The sequence below is a fragment of the Ictalurus punctatus genome, chromosome 5, assembly GCF_001660625.3.
Source record: "Ictalurus punctatus breed USDA103 chromosome 5, Coco_2.0, whole genome shotgun sequence".
Lineage (NCBI taxonomy): Eukaryota > Metazoa > Chordata > Actinopteri > Siluriformes > Ictaluridae > Ictalurus > Ictalurus punctatus.
Window position 1 is genome coordinate 6,435,379 of NC_030420.2, and position 18,049 is coordinate 6,453,427.

Below are 18,049 nucleotides of genomic sequence, written 5' to 3' on the forward strand. Positions count from 1 at the left end.
CTTACACACACACAGACACACACACACAAATCAGTGTTTTAATGTTTTTAGAATAAAAATATTTATTTAACCTTGAAGACACATTTATTATTATTTTATTATAGTTACTATTATGATTATTATGATTATGATTATTATTAATAATAATGATAACGCCGATAATAATAATAATAATAATAATAATAATAATAATAATAATAATAATAATAATAATAAATGTGAATTATAATTTTGATTTTCCTCCAGGTTGAAAACCAGTGGGCCCATGGAAAGGAAAGAAAGAAAGAAAGAAAGAAAGATGGATGGATGAACACGCTTCAGTAATTGAAATCATAGGTTATGTGTATCTCACCACCATGTGGTCACTAAAAGTAAGTGCACTCAACCTGCTCACCAACTTCCCAAACTTTCCCATCCACTGAAGTCATTACGCACAGAGCTGCAGTAGAAAAACACAAAGGCCACAAGAAGCAAAGCCGCCAAAACCAAGCGTAGGATGTAAATTATTATGACATCAAAAGTGATATGTGGAGTTCCCATGCCCATTAAAGCCAGAAAAACAGCAAGCAGGGAGATGAAGCGAGATCAAGACCTCCCTCTAGTGTGGGAAACTCAGTGCCAGGCATCCACACAACCCCCCAAGTTTAAAGGTCAGGGGTCACATGGAGCTGCCTGCCGTCACGATTAGGCCAAGAGCGTCAGTGTGAAGCCAGAGAGGTGCAATGATGCAACTAAAATATAAAGTATTCATGTCATTCCAGGAGGCACCAATAACATGTGGTGACACACAGTTAGACATTTACGTAATATTGTGAACATGAATTCCATATTCATGTGTGTAATAACAAAGGAGGATTTAAAAAAAAAAAAAACATATGCAAATGCTTTGTGGGGGATTGTTTGGGGAAATGAGCTTGTGCTTCTGAATTAGTTTCCTAGCAACTATCAAATCCAGGGAATGAATTAAGCGGTAACCTTTAACCTGAGACTGACGTTAGCAGTGCTATCTGACTCCACTACAGTGCTGCTGTTATGACACTGTGGGAACAAATACGCTCCCATCTCACATTCTAGTCTAGATACTCTTTTAGCAGGTGTTAGGCTTGAATACACAGATCCACAAGTCTCACAAAAAACAAATTCGTATCAAAACATTGTGTGTAAGGAGATATGAGGTGATAAGACAAAAGAGGAAAATCCAATCCATGCATAGCAGCTGTTAAAGGAAGAGTTTGGAGAGGGATCACTCGTTTGTCTTTCATATTTGCCTTATCCTGGTCAGGGTAGCAGTGAAAATGGAGCCTGTCCCAGGAACACTGAACATGAAGAGGGAATATACCCTGGATGGGATGACAGTTCACCACATGGCACCACACACATATTCACACTTTTTGGCAATTTAACATAGCCAATTCACCTAACAGCATGTTTTTGGGAAATAGGAGGAAACCCGGGCAGACATAAGCACAATTGATGAATCAGCTTCAGCCACATGGATGCAAGGTCTTATATTTATATGTCATATGCATAGGACACACCCCAGATTATCCCCTATTTGCATATAATTTACACAGAACACCCTAACACACCCTAATTTATTTAGGTGTTGCAATAGTGAGCCAATTAAAGGAAAGCATTGGGCAAACAATGAAACAATTAGCTATTCAAATCACAGAGGATAAAAATACATTTCAATGAACACAAATTAGAAGTGCTTTTGTCCAAAGTTAACAAAAATAAAAAAACAGTTTGAGAAGTGTCTTCTTTTTTTAATATATATTCACTGTCCACTTTATTAGGAACACCTGTACATTCATGCAGTTATCTAATCAGAAAGAATGAAGAAAAAATTGTGATCTCTGTGACTGTGATTATGGCATGGTTGTTGGTGCCAGATGAGCTGGTTTGAGTATTTCAGAAACTGTTGATCTAATACGATTTTCACAAGCAACAGTCTCTATAGTTTGCAACAGAATGGTGCAAAAACATGCTGTGAGTAGAGAGTCTACAGGCTGAAACACCTTGTTGATGAGAGAGATCACAGGAGTATGACCAGAATGGTCATAGCTGACAGGAAGTCTATAGTAACTCAAATGAAGTAACTCAGTAAAGTAAACTCTATAAAGTAACATTTCAGAATGGACAAAACATCAAACCTTGAGGTGGATGGGGTACAACAGCAGAAGACCACATCAGGTTACACTCCTGTTAGACAAGAACAGAAATCTGAGCCTATCATGGGCACAGACTCACCCACACTAGACAGTTGAAGCCTGGAAAAAGACCAGGTAATTTTATATCTACTCTTCAACTGTCCAGTTTGGGTGAGTTATTAAATATTTTTCAGATTTTCTAATATTAAATTTATGAATACTCTGACTAGACATGAATTTTATAATACAGATACTCCAAAGATGATATCAATAAATAAGGAGGCTGTCGGTGGAATTTAAGTGCACTACTTTTACACTGGGTTTGACTTGACATAAAGATGTATAAGGTAATCCAAATTACATTTGTGGTAAGTTGGAAAATTGTATAAGCATATTTTGTGGTAAATTATTCCTTTGAGCAGGGTTCCTGAAACTCTGTGTACCTAGGTTCAACTTTAAGTGTAAAATATATTCCATGATCATTTCATGAATTTGATTTAAATGTGTACAGTAATATTTTGTCTATGCATTGCAGTATATATCCATTTTAATATTGATTCCCCCAACTGTTATAAGATTTATAAAAATCACTTACTCCCTGCTATGCTTCATGTACCCCACATTGAAACGCACTACTTTAAAAGTAGTTGAGTGCCACAAGACTTTTCCAACAACTGATTAAAAGCAAGTGTGACCTAATTTAAGGAGAGTCACAGGGAGAGTTTTTAATGATCGATTTTAATCCTATTAGAATTAGATTGTGTTTAGATTATACCTAATATTTCCACAGTGGGTTTCTACCACCCAAAGGTTTTATTATAATATTATGCAATTAAGGAATATCTGGGCTGAGCTGTGTGGTTTATTCTACAGAAATCTACATGACCTCCTGAAGGGTAAAAGGTCACTCATCAGGGGAGCACTTAATCAGGGAAGAACAGGATGGCAGAGAGAGTGAGAGAGAGATGGAGATAGAGAGATAAATAGAGAGAGGATTGCAGGAAGAAGTTAGTATTACTATTAAAACGGACAAGGAAGGACAGTTTCTCAGTTAAAGGCTGTAAACTACAGAAGCCATCATCAGAGTACAGGGTTAACAGGTTCTCATAGCCATCTGCTCAGTTATTAACTGCATTTGGAGCGATGAAAGCGTGGGCCCTTCTGTTGTCGCTGTGTGTGACTGCACAGGCCTTACGGAGGTATGTCCATACAACTTTTTATTATTATAAAAAACTAGGTGATCATGTCTGTTTGAAGGATTTGAAGCGTGACTGGTTGTTGTGTGATAAACTTTCAGAAAAGTGTGCAGCCTCTTTTTTTCATTGCTGTACTATCATCTCTATACCATGCTTTTAGCTTTATGGTTTTCTTAGACACCCACCTATTTATAGTAGCCTGAACATATGTGTTTTTTTTTTTCTTTTTTTTTTTTTCCTGTTTCTACTTCTCTAAGTTGCTGGATAAAGGTATAAGCACATATGCTATATCTGGTAAATATAACATGTAATAAAGCAAAAACTAATTACTGAAGGAAGGCAAAAAATATAAATCTTCTCTGGGTGGAAGTGCAACATGCCAAATCAAGTCATAACAATAAAGAAGCATGACATTTTTTAAAGGCAATCATTTCCAGAACTTGATATATATTGAAATTCAAAATATGTTTGGTAAAAAGGATGAATAATCTATCAAAGAAAGACTTGAGACCCCGCTGTCTTTAGACATTACCTTACTTTCTGCACTGCATTTCTAAAATCTATCACATTTCATGTTTTCAAGACATAATTAATGACCATTAAAATTAACACCAAAACAAAGTTTGAAAAAAGTCTTGCAAAAGCCTGGAAACGTATCCATGTCCCACTGAACATGAAACTTATATCCAAATTTTTGTGTTAGCCAAATAATATATGTGCAGATGGTTTCATATACAGTATAAGTGGTTTATGTCATTATGATACTGTACAGAAAAGCAATGTGAAGTGTAGTTCATTTTCATAATTTAATCTGTTGTGACCATGGAATAAGGGGGTGTGCTGCTATAGGAAAATAATGAACAAAATTAATTTCTTGCCAACAAGGGCACATCCTGTACCTGTTATACCCCATCATTTTGCAAGCGTTAACAATTTTTATTGATTAAAGAATGACAAGCCATACTTTTTCTCCATTTAGAGTTACATTTAATGTTGTGGAACATCTGCAAAACAAGTTAGTTCTTGTTCTCACTTATATCAACTAGAAACAGTCATTCCCTCATCTCTCTCTCTTTTGTTCTTTCATTTGAAGTTAATAAGACAAAAACACAGCTTGTGATGTTAATTTGAAACTGCAAAGCCCTCTGTCCTGAAGAACTTTCCTGTGTAGGGAATCTATATTGAACCTCTGAGTGTTACAAAGCGCTGACACATCTCGGAAACAGAAAACTACACCATTTCATGGAGTTCCATATAAATGGATTTGTTAAAAAATGTTTGAAAACTGAAAAAATGTTGATATGGTGAAGCTTTCTGTAACAGCAGGGGGGCATGGTAGCTTAGTGGTTAACACATTTGCCTCACACCTCCAGAGTTGAGGGTTTGATTCCCGCTGCAGCCCTGTGTGTGCGGAGTTTGCATGTTCTCCCCATGCTTCGGTGGTTTCCTCCCAGTACTCTGGTTTCCCCTCCTGGTCCAAAGACATGCACTGTAGGCTGACTGGCATGTCCAAAAGTGTCTGTAGTGTATGAATGGGTGTGTGATTGTGTGTGTGATTGTGTGTGTGATTGTGTGTGATTGTGTGTGTGATTGTGCCCTGCAATGGATTAACACCCCATCCAGGGTGTCCCTCGCCTTGTGCCCGATGCCCCCTGGAATAGGTTCCAGGTTCACCACCACCCAGTCAGGATAAGCGGTACAGAATATGGATGGATTGATGGATGGAAGTAACAGCCACAGGTAATGCAATAACGTTATATATTTTTTTGTGTATTAACCCTATGTCACCTAAATAGGATCACTCTGAAGAAAATGCCCTCCATTCGAGAGACTCTTAAGGAGACAGGGGTTACACCAGCAGAAGTGTTTGCAGAACTTGCACCAAAGTTGGATGCCAGTCCTTCACTTCACAATGGCACGGCCACAACACCTCTAACCAACTATCTGGATGTGAGCGTTAAAACTGTTATTTATATAAAAATGCTTTTAAACTGAGAACTGAGTAAAAACCGAAACATAAGTTAATAACAGTCCCCTGAACTTTTCCATTTTTTGTAGTCATACAACCTGGAACTGAAATGGACTTAATTGTGATTATGCCATGAATCTCAATAATCAATATAGATGCTAAATTATTTCTAAATCAAAAATCTAAAGTTGTGATTGTATAAGTATTAATCCCCGTTGTGAAATTCCTAAATTATTTGCCATAATGCACCATATAATTTGCCGAAGGGAGACAACCTGTGTACAGTTAAAGTTTCACATGAACACAATATGAATATACCTGTTCCTGCAAGGCCCAAGGAAGTTTGTTAGAGAACAATCCTAAATCAACAGCATCAGGAAGACCAAGAAGTTATCAAAAAATGTTTAAAAAAAAAAGAAAAAAAAAAAGAGTATCAAACAGGGTTTGGTTATTAACATGTTTTCCAAAACTCTGAACTTCTAGCAGAGCACCAATAAATATATTATTAAAGAATGGAAAGAATATGGCACAATCTATGTATAGAGGAAGCAAAAATGTGGAAAAAGGTTCCTTGGTGTGATAAGACCAAAACAGAACATTGTTTCCCTTGGCACGAAGTACTACATTTGACAGAAACCCAACAATGCTCATCAACCTGAGTAAACCATCTCCAGAGTGAAACATGGTGGTGGTAGCATCATAGTGTAGGGGACTGGGAAAGTGTTCATAATAAAATCTCAATTAAGTCCATTTCAATTCCAATTTCAATTTCAATGTATCAAGTTTTGATACAGAAAACAAAGACCATTCATCTTTTACCTAAATAGAAATGATGAAGGGTTTCAAATGAGTTATTAAATGTCATCAAAATATTAACAAGTCACATTTTGTGATTCAGAAACCTGAAAACCTTATATAGCTGATGTAATATTCTCACTCCCTGTCTCTGTCAGACTCAGTACTTTGGGGAGATAAGTATTGGTACACCAGCACAGATGTTCAACGTTGTGTTTGATACCGGTTCTGCCAACCTTTGGGTTCCTTCGCAGAGCTGTTCTCCACTATACACAGCATGCTGTAAGTGATTCAATTACCACACATACTCACTCACGCACATGTACAGTATGCTCAATTTAAGCTTCTGTCTGTCTTTAATTTTGCTTTTCACTCTTTCTTTACCAGTTATTCATAACAGATATGATGCCTCTAAATCTCACACACATATTCAAAATGGAACAGGATTCTCCATCCAGTATGCTTCTGGAAACGTGCGGGGATTTCTGAGCGAGGATATAGTTGTGGTAAGTATAAAATAGTAACATTATGAACATTAATATGAAAAATGGTTATAATTTGACTTTGTACCAAGGTACTATTGAATTCTCAAATCTAACTGGTCAGAATGTTTTGATTAATTTTCAATATAGTTGTGTGGCGGATGCTCACACAACTGACGCCTAATAATAAACAAATTTAAAAGCATGTTATTTAAAGCTGCAGTACTGAACTTTTTCCTCCCTCTCTATCACCATCTCTGTTTGAAACATAAAACTGCAAGATACTGGGGTTGTGCTTCGGCACAGCTCCTCTGCATGGATGAATCTGGTTTGAGGTATATGTATGGGTTGTATATTAGCACCAATACTTGACAGTGGAGGTGGTGTCGGATACGGTTTTCATGGAGTAGAGGTGAGTCGCTCTCTCTCATAGCTAGCAGAAAATAAGTGCTATTTTCCAAATTGAACATATCAAAACAAAACTAAACAAAAAGAAAAAACTCATAGGAAACTCGATACCTAGCTGAATCAAGTGAACAAGTGCATTAATGTTAGATAGATAGCTTTGAGCCAAGGAAATGTTTTACCTGATCAGCAGAAAAAAAACATCTCTGCTTCAGTCTTCAATCCCTTCAGATCTCCGAGTTTTCACCACCTCTCAAAAGCCATGCCGATATTTGTTCTCGTTTTAGCATGGGCTCTATCGCATTCCATTTTTAACGGCAGGCTCTCCGCAGTTCGAGGCTTCTTCGTTTTGACAACAGCTGATTACCCAGATGTCAATGATGATTGCGCTTAGAAAAATCCATATTAAAAGCAGCCATCTAGGTAACAAGTTTAAATTCTAAGCTACAAACACTCCACCATCCTCAGCCCGCTCACACGCAATTTAGAAGTCGTTTCTTCTTCTTTCTGTTTACATGCGTTAAAGGCCACGCAAATGACATCAAACTGAAGTTTCCTGCAAAATCCGACGCGACAGCTCAAATTATAAATCATTATTATAAGCTTACCATTGAGAATCAAGATAAGGTCAGTTTTCAGACAGTTTTGAACACTGATTTTTTTACGTACTGGCTTTATTGTTTAACCAACAATTTCAATACTGCAGCTTTAATGGAAAAAAACCTCCATATAATTGTTGATGTTTACGTAACAATTATGGAAGGAGTCTCCAGTGTCAGTAGTTTGTAACAGTCAGAAGAAAAGCTATAACTTTAGGTATTCCACCATGGGAGAGTTTTCAGGCTGGGGGGCTTTGTGTTTCTCATAAACACGACAGGCTGCATCTTAGTAACAAAGCAAGGCTGGTGAGAAATCGACTGTTTATAGCTGCTTTAACATACATGTGATAACAGGAAATGACTTGTTTCAGTGCCATTCAACATCAAACATCAAATGTAAATATAAATGGATAAAAAGTATTAAATGTTCTTTATTGGCAAATTGCTATGCTATATGAGGAATAAAATACTTTGGAACGTGTTGTTATTGTATATAATAATAATCATCAAATTTAAGTGGTAAAACTAACTAAGTTTTGCTCTGGGTCATATCACACAACCCTATCCTTGATTATTTTCCTATAACAGCACACCCCATAGTGATTTATTCCTTCCTTAGATTCTGCTATGATTTGACCAGTGATGTTGCCATCCACAGGTGAGTGGTATCCCAGTGGTGCAAGTGTTTGCAGAGGCCACAGCTCTCCCAGCCATCCCATTCATCTTTGCAAAGTTTGATGGCGTGCTGGGAATGGGTTATCCAGAGGCAGCTATTGATGGCATTACACCAGTGTTTGATCGTATTATGTCTCAGGGCGTGCTGAAAGAGGACATTTTCTCCGTGTATTACAGCAGGTGAGAAGCACAAAGCAAAGTGGTGTCCCAAATGAAGCTATGGGACCTTATATAGAATACTAAAAAATAAGTTGTTTTTTTTCTGAGATCAGGAAATATCTGGACCAGAACAGGTTTATCTTAATCTAAAGCCAAGGTACAAGCATCTTAGGTTCTGTCCTGCGTATTTTCTTATTGTACAATACTGACATATATTACTCTTAAAACTATGAAGTTTAATCTTCTCATTTTTAAAGCCTATATTATTAACATTATTATGTTTCCCAATCTCAACTGTAAGCATATATATTTTTGCATCAGAGACCCAGAACACATCCCAGGAGGAGAACTGGTTTTGGGCGGCACTGATCCGAATTACTACACAGGACTCTTCCACTACATCAGCACCAAGGGCGAGGGCAAGTGGGAGGTCATAATGAAGGGGTAAGTACTTCGGCATTATCATTACGAATGTTGTAGAAGTTTTAGAATCTGTTCCTACCAAGCCTAAGTACTGAAGGTACTCTTTCCATTTATTATACATCTATTAAATAAAATATAACATTTAAGAATTAGCTTTGGATATAAATCACAGGACTATAAGGAATAAAACAAGCAAAGTACGTTTATTTTAATAGTTTATATGATTATTATATGGGGTTGAAGGAGAAATGTGGAAAATAGTTTGCAAACTAATTTTAAAAATGCTTAAACAATAAATAGCTTTAATAAATAAATAGCTAAACACCATATTGAGACCTTGCAATTACAATTATATGACCAATCATTCTGGGATTTTGAGATATTGAGACATATTTAACCAACTGCATTTAAACAACTCAACAGCAAAATAGTTTCAAAATTTCAATAGTAAAATATTTATTAATATCTTACTTCACAAATTAAATTAATTAATTATTTGCCATCTACAATTTGTAACCCATGCAGAACACCACCTTACATTAAAGTGATATTCCCATGTATAGTATTTATTTTTAAATTGGGCTTAGAAGTGACTTCTAATCTATCTTGCCTTAACAGTAAGAAATAATATCAAATGAATCTAACTACATACTGTATTAGTATTTACCACTCACATTTTTAAAAATTACAAAAGTTTTCTTTTTAATACAAAATGTAAACTTTCTTTCTTACAGTGTATCCGTGGGTAAAGATACGTTGTTCTGTACAGAAGGCTGTAATACTATGATTGACACAGGCTCCTCCTACATCACTGGCCCCGCCTCTTCTGTGTCAATTCTGATGAAGACGATTGGTGCTGTGGAGCTGGCAGAGGGAGGAGTAAGTTCTGTTCATGTCATGAAACTGTCCAAGTCTGTTATTTACATTTCCTTGTTGATGTCCCACACAAAGTATGACACACAGTTGATCACTTGCATCATAAGACGAACAACCTTGGCAGCAAGAACAGTGTAGTTTATAGCAATTTGTGCTGTCTGTTTATTTGAATGGTCTACAGTCAGATCTATTTAATAATTAGCTAGAGTGTTCACTACATGGCTAGTTATTTTGCTAAGTAGCTATCAGAATAAGTTCAATTGGCTACATGCTGTAAAACAGCATGGTTTTGATCCCTGAGGCCACAAAGGGCTCATCTCACAAAGAAACAGTCATTAAGGGGCATTAGGGATTCCTTTAAAGAAAGTCCAAAATAGAATCAACAGAACAAAAGTAACACATTAACAGTAACACTCAATACGTCTTTTATTAAAATAGTATGCCATAATTCAAGATTAAAACGAAACACTGAAAAGAGTTCAAAAGTGGATAGTTAAAAACATTAAAAGGTTATGAAGTACACTAGTTGAAACTTACTACTGTGGACAGATGTACACACTGGTTCCTATCAAAGACCGATTGGCTTATAAGGCCTGTGAATGCAAAATTTATTTGACAATTGATATTTATAGTACAGATGCCATTTGGAAACAACTTGTAATCAAAATCAATGTCAAAAACCACACATCTCTATGGAGCATTGTCTTCTACCAACTGTGTGGTTACTTTTCCCTGGAAGAATGTCCCAGCATTCCCTAGAAATTGTTGAAAATATGGATTAAATAAATCTGAGAAGGGCAGCACTGCTCTGAGACCAAAATGATCCCCTGTTTCTGAATATATGAAGGTTTTTGTAAGCTCTCCATTGTTTAATAACCCACTGTATTGCACAGACTGTAGCAATGGCTAAACTACATTACCTTAAAAATGAAATATGCCAAAAGGCCGTCAAGAGGTCAAAAAATACAATCCATTTCATGGTGGTTGAAGAAGTTTTTGTAATATTAAAATGTTCTCTAAGTCTTCAGGTGTTTCTTGAAAGTTTTGAAATTAGTTCAGCACCTGAAGAGTGACAAGTGAACAAGGAGAGGTCTAAATGAATTTATGATCCATCATGAGATTGTTCATTTAATCATTTAACATAACTGCCATTGGTAACCATCACATCACACTATCATGATAACATTTTGGTTCCTGTTGAAGGCCATAATTTTAAAGAATGACACTAACATTGAACTCAAATTACATTTGAAAACTTTTAACTTTTAAAAGATTTAAATATCTTTACTGAGATCACTTCTTGTTTTAAAGTGCTACAAGACTACATTTTGCTGTGTTCTGGCTACACTGACAAGTTTATAAGAAAGTCATACACCTACATATACACAATTTTTGTAATTTTGCATCTGTACACCACCAAAATGGATTTGAAATGAAGCAATCAAGCTGTGATTGAAGTGTAGACTTTCAGCTTTAAATCCAGGGGTTTAACACAAATATTGTATTAACTGTTTAGGAATTAGAGCCTTTTATTTTTACATAGTCCCTCGATTTTCACAGGCTCAAAAGTAATTGGATAATTTACTAATGAGTAGTTTCATGGTCAAGTGTGGCCTCTTTCCTCATTATTTCATGAGAAGTTAAGGAGATAAAAGGTCTCGAGTTGATTCCAGGTGTTGAAATTGCATTTGGTAGCTGTTCATGGGAACTCTCAATATGCAGTCCAAAGAGATGTCTATGCAAATGAAGGAGGCATATTAGCATGTATATTAGTGTATCTTAGCATTAGGTGATTTGAACCAGGTTCCTTAACATACACACACATCATTTTCTGTTAAAATTAATGGATGAACATATTTTGCTACACAGACAGATTTTGTATTGTTTGTTCTCAATTCTGTCTTACTCTGTTTAGTATACCGTGAACTGTGACCTGGTGATGTCCTTACCCAGTGTGACCTTTCATCTTGGTGATCAAGAGTATCCTCTGACACAGGAAGACTATGTTCTCTGGGTACGCTGGCCTCAATGTCAATATTTTAGGAGCAAATACAAATGACATGTTTCTTGATACTGCATCAGTCAATCAACCGTATAAACCATGTAGCATCATTTCTTTCTTTTTTTTTTTTTTTTTACATCATTATAATCATCATTATATATCATTATAATCATCTCTAGGCTTAAAGTGTTATTAACAATATTATCTATTATCTATTATTTATGTAAGTGATAAAACAGGACAGGGCAGAAGTGTTGTATTCTGCTTATACCAAAGAAGTTAGCTAGCGACTATATTTTTAAAATCAATTAAATATTCAAGAATGACACATCATACTTTTTTTTAATCAATTTATAGTTAAAATTGTAGTTACATCACCAGCCACTTTATACCATACCATTCGATACCATACTATACCATCCCTTTTAATTCCTTACCATACCATACCACACTGTGCAATATCTTACTGTATCATACCATGCCATACCATTGCCATACAATACCATGAAACAAGGTAGTGGCAAAAAAAATAGGCTGACATGTACAAAGCACTGAAACTGGAGACTCAATCCATATACGTTAAATAAACACACTTTATTTAATGGAATAGAAAACGTATAGAAAATGTCACCATATCAACATGGATGATTAATCAATGCCCTCTGTTCAATCAGAATGGTGAAGTCAACACCACTGTGGTACAAAATATTATTAGGACATGGCATTGAAAAATGTTCACCTGAAGCTCTACACAGATTTTTAAACTATGAAGGAACCACGCATCATTACATTTGTTTATTCAAGATCACTCACTAATTTCTTGGCTTACATTAATGGAATGGTAGTGTTGGTCATTTGATGTGTCTGTGATCTCCTTCCTTCATTATCTCCTTTCCCATTCATTTCCCATCTACAGCAGTCACAGTTTGGGGAGGACATCTGCACTGTGACATTCAGAGAGCTGGACCTTCCACCTCCTGCTGGTCCTGTTTGGATACTGGGGGCTAAATTCATTTCGCGATATTACACAGTGTTCGACCGAAAAAACAACCGCATTGGCTTTGCTCATGCAGTGTGACACTCCAGATATTACTATACTATAACATACCATACCACACCGTCACACCATACCACACCCTACCATACCACACTATACCACACCACACCCTACAATATCACACCACACTACACCATCACAACATACCATACAACACCACAACATACCACACCCTAACATATCACACCATTCCACACCACACCATACCACACCCTAACATATCACACCATACTATACCACACCCTACCATATCACACCATTCCACACCATACTATACCACACCCTACCCTATCACACCATTCCACACCATACTATACCACACAATACCATATCACACCATTCCACAACATACTATACCATACCATACCACACCATTACACCATACCATACCACACCACACCATTCCACACCACACCATACCACACCATTCCACACCATACTATACCACGCCCTACCATATCACACCATACCACACCATACTATACCACACCCTAAAATTTCACACCATTCCACACCATACTATACCATACCATACCATACCATACCATACCACACCATTACACGATACCATTTCATATCACACAATATCACACCATATCACACAGTTCCACACCATACCACACCATATCACACCATACCACACCACACCATACCCGACCATAGCACACCACACTTTACCATACCACACCACACCACACCCTATCATATCACACCATAGATTTTTTAACTTGAAAAATAAATTTCTTTAAGCCAAATACACTTAAATATAAAATAAATTTAACTCAAACTTTGTAATTTAAGTGTATTTGGCTTAAAGAAATTTATTTTTCAAGTTAAACATTTTGAGGTAATTAGTTTCCTCAAATTTTTTTAGTTAAATGAACTTTTCGGTTTTACAGTGTACCATAACATGCCATATTACACCACACCACACTACACCCTAAAATACCACACCATACCACAAGAAAGTCTCACAATTTAAAACATCAATTTTGGCCAAAACTGAGCCCTCAGAAACTAAATGAAATACCTTTTCAGCAAATTGTTAGTAGCACTTTGTTGTCAGCATTTTTTTGTTCCTGTCACATGAAGTTCTGCAAAGACAGTGTCTGGGTGTCAGTATCCAAAAGCACTTTGACAGACAGCAACTAAAATTGTAAATACAGTTTTATATATTTATGTGTGTTTCTGCCAGAACCTATATCGAAAAGCATTTGGAAAGTGTCTAAATGAAATTCCAACTGACTTGTCTTACTCAAAAGTATAAATGTGCCATTTTTGCACAGGTCAGGTGATAGATTGCCTAGAAACTGTGCCACAAACCTTTGAGTGATTTGAGTCAAGTTATAAAGTCTAGTTTTGGAGTTTATCATAAACAACCACAGCCTTATTACTGGAGGTTTTAATTTTAAAATCCCTCGATACCCCAAAGTTCAATATTAATTTTGATTGTCAGACTGGGATTTCTTAAAAAACAACCAAACAAAAAAAAAAAACCCTGTTTATGGAAAACTCACCAAATGTCCTACTGATACTCTAAAAAAAACCCCCAACTAAAAATCTAGGCCACTTTAAAAAGCATAAACATAATTTCGGGCATGAAACTAGTGCACAATTTCAGTATCAGCTATCTGCTATATACTATACTTCAGTATACACAAAAACTGTCACAGTTACTGTTACAGACCTTTGGTATATCTGTGACCATCTTATTTTAATAATTATCCTTCATGAATGGCTATTTGCTAGTTTGCACTTTAAAGGGGGGCCATACATAATTATAAGCCTCGGCTCACTCTAGCACAGACTTCTTGGCATTGCTTTTAATGTGCTCCTTATTTAAAATTTTATTCTTATTTTTCACCACATTGTTCCATCTCTTTTGATATCATTAGCCTTTCTGCTTTAATCCTTTAAGGATATTTAATAAGTTCATTTGAATTATGACTGTTATGTTTTTCTGTGATTTATGTTGCTTTACTGTATTAATAAAGTGAGGAACTGAGTGATTTGAATTGTGATTCAACTGAATGATTCTGTGAAGAGACTATTTAGCATTTGTAATTCTTATCTTCATTTTTTTTAAGGGGTCTCCAGTGTCAGCACTGGTAGAGCTGCAACTAAGTTTTCTGAGTGGGAACATTACAATGTTTTGTCTTATTAGCTTCAAAAAGGAGAAAAGAGAGCCTGGTACTCCTATATCGTAAGTGATAACAGGACGTAACTTGTTTCATGGACGCTCCACAACATTAAACGTTTCTCTAAACCAATATAAGTATGTGCCATTTATTAAAAATGTAATCATAGGCAAATTTCTGTGGTATAAAAGGAATAAAACCTTTGGGATGTGTTGTTGTACTGTGGGGTGGTAATGGCATCGTGTCAACCCGTTATTCATTATTATCCTGTAAAGCATTTTTCTTTACAGGACGCATTGTTAAAAATGCATATTCAACACCCATTAATACTGTATATTTAAAAAGCTCCCTATATAAATGACCTAACTATGACTATATATAACCCAGCACAAGCGAACAGATGTCATAAAATGAATTAATAACAATGAAAAGTTCTGTTAATTATTTTTAAAACACAACTAGAACAAACAACTACTGGGCCTTTTTCAAGGTGTGTATTTTTTTTTATACAATTGGCAAACATATGAGTCATGTAATTTATTTTCTCTAATTGCTTAGCTTATACAATGACAATTTCTGATAGACATAAACAGAGTCCATTAGTCCTATAAAGAAAAGTTTACCAGTTACTGCTGGTTATTGATGCTCAAAAAGTTGCCAGTTTATCCATAGTGCCACAGTGGTTCATTCAGCTTTAAAAATGGCAATAGTGTTCGCAATAGAAGTCTGTAACAGCAGCTGAAAACTGATGAGCCAAAAGATAATTATTAAACTGAGACACAAGGGTAAAAAAAATGCACTGAGAAATTATACTTAAGTTAAAGTATAGATAATGTGTTTAAGTATCCGGCCAAAAAATGTACTCACATGAAAGTAAAAAGTTGCTACTTTTAAATGTACTCAAGTATAGAAAAGTTCGAATTAAAAATATTTAACTGATGAAAGCAAGTAAATGTAATGTTTTCATGTCTAAAGTCAATATTATTACTTGTATTAGTTATAAACTGTTAAAAGATTATTTTCATTTTAAAGCAGCTATGTCATTTTGCTTGAAACTGATTTAATCTCTCTAAGTTTGCATTACTAACGTTTTACATTTTGCTAATGAATTAATCACAAGTGAAATATTCTGTAAATACCCCCTAATCAAATATGTTAGCTATGAATCGATGCTAGTCTAAACTGGCATTAGCAATCAAAACAAGTTAGCTTAGTTAAATATAGCCAGCTAATGGCAGCAAATTAGAAAAACATACCTTCTTACCTACCTTAAAAACTTATGTACCTATTGCTTACTCCAAGTAGGGCCAGGTGGCTCAGCCTCAATTTCAACACTGCACTCCAGTGGCTTATCCATATTCAGACACACACAGATAGATGATGAATTGCCATGATTCTTGAATGTTTGGTAAGAGTACAAGTATTCAAAGTACTTAAGTAAAGTATAAATACAGCAAAACAATACTTAGGAAGAGTAACTATATACAATTACTCAAGTATTTTTCACCCTTCTTGAAAGGAACTTCAAATTCAGTAAAGAACGTTCAAAATACAAAATAATATCAGAGCATGACCAAGATTAAAGCAAAACTGAGTCTAAAAGATGAATGAGATGACTAAGAAGAGGTTTTTTTTTCTCGTTCAATTTCTATTATTTAATATGATATATCTGTTGAAAGGTTGCAGTTATCTTTCTCTACTTCTGCAGTATGAGATACAATAACAAATGTTAAAGGTCTTTCCATCATGAACAATGACAGGAAAGACAACACTTTCAGCCTGTATTCTCTTGATCACGAATAAAAACTGAAACCAACTTCAGAAGAGGTCGAGTTCATCCCCATGGTAAAACATGCCAGAGGTTTGCACTGTGAATGTCCTTGGTGAACCTTTGGTTTCAGTGACAAACCCAGCAAAGGCATAAATACAGATATGTATCATGAATGTGGTTATTCTGTTTGGTTGGGAAAATCCACTGGAATGGGCAGTTGGTAAGGAGTGAAAACAGCACCTTGTCATGCGGTGGCCTTTTGCATGTATCAGCAGATATTTCAACACATCCTTCCTTTGTCCTTTCACTTTGGCACAAACACTATAAAAGGTCAAAACACATATCTTTGGAATGATTGAGCGAAAAAAAAAAAATACTACTACTTTTACAGAAAATGCCCACAGAAAGGAGGTCTGGCTATATTTAGCATGTGATGATACCCTAGAGATGGTTGATTTAATGTTCAGGGGCAGAAGTATATAAATTACATGGTTGCACTGTATATATCAGATTTAACATTCTAGCTTTCTGAGAAATAAAAAAGAAAAACTGTTTACTGGAATGAAAAATTAAGAGATGCTACTGAATTCTGTCAATAAACATTTCAAATACACCACTAACACAAATTCAAAACTGCACAATGACAGAAAATCCTTCGTTCCTATGTAGTTTATACTAGTGTTGAAATATTTATTCTGATTGGTCATAAATTGTTGATTCATTTTCTATAACAGCAGCTTTGACAATAGTTGCTGCCATTCAATTGTATAAATGGACTTGACTTATGGTCACTCCAACTAAAGTGGTCCAATAATTGTAAAGTTGGTTGCTTCTGAGTGATTACTTCTATTTATTGACATTTCAAACCACCATTTAAAAAAAAAATATTTTTATTTCTTTGTGTCATGGCACACAACAGATTTTGGTTATACAGCTGTTTATAGAAACCTCAGTCTTTTTATTGTAAGGCTTAGAGTAGGTGGATGAGCCTGTGAATGAGTTCTTACTATAGAAATTATAATGTATTAGAATATGCACATCAATATAAATATATATTATATATATATATATATATATATATATATATATATATATATATATATATATATATATATATATATATATATATATATATATATAATATATATATACAGCTGGCATTAATGTTATTTAGTCATTTATTAGGAATAAAGAATTTCTTCAACAAGTAACAACAAGATTCCTAGCCTATTTCAATTATAAAGTTGACATAATAATAATACTAAGCAAATCCCCAACAATGTCTATAATAGAAGTTCTACAGTGAGACAGTGAGAGAGAGAGAGAGAGAGAGAGAGAGAGAGAGAGAG

General features: G+C 35.3%; 1 protein-coding gene across 1 annotated transcript; it reads left to right on the forward strand.

Moving 5' to 3' along the window:
• Window positions 1-3,141: 3,141 nt before the first annotated feature.
• Window positions 3,142-14,557, forward strand: ren (renin). Its single transcript, XM_017467268.3, has 9 exons — window positions 3,142-3,352; window positions 5,146-5,299; window positions 6,272-6,395; window positions 6,501-6,619; window positions 8,258-8,454; window positions 8,755-8,877; window positions 9,591-9,735; window positions 11,648-11,746; window positions 12,651-14,557. The coding sequence occupies exons 1-9, from the start codon at window positions 3,297-3,299 to the stop codon at window positions 12,810-12,812; spliced, it is 1,179 nt and encodes a 392-aa protein (XP_017322757.1). The 5' UTR covers window positions 3,142-3,296; the 3' UTR covers window positions 12,813-14,557.
• Window positions 14,558-18,049: the final 3,492 nt, after the last annotated feature.

What these genes read in the sequence shown, in the direction of transcription:
- ren (XM_017467268.3), top strand. Translation starts at nt 3,297, where the DNA reads ATGAAAGCGTGGGCCCTTCTGTTGTCGCTGTGTGTGACTGCACAGGCC. An exon ending in CTCTAACCAACTATCTGGAT is followed by an intron (nt 5,300 to 6,271) that starts GTGAGCGTTAAA and finishes TGTCTCTGTCAG; the next exon opens with ACTCAGTACTTTGGGGAGAT. An exon ending in TTCTCCGTGTATTACAGCAG is followed by an intron (nt 8,455 to 8,754) that starts GTGAGAAGCACA and finishes TTTTTGCATCAG; the next exon opens with AGACCCAGAACACATCCCAG.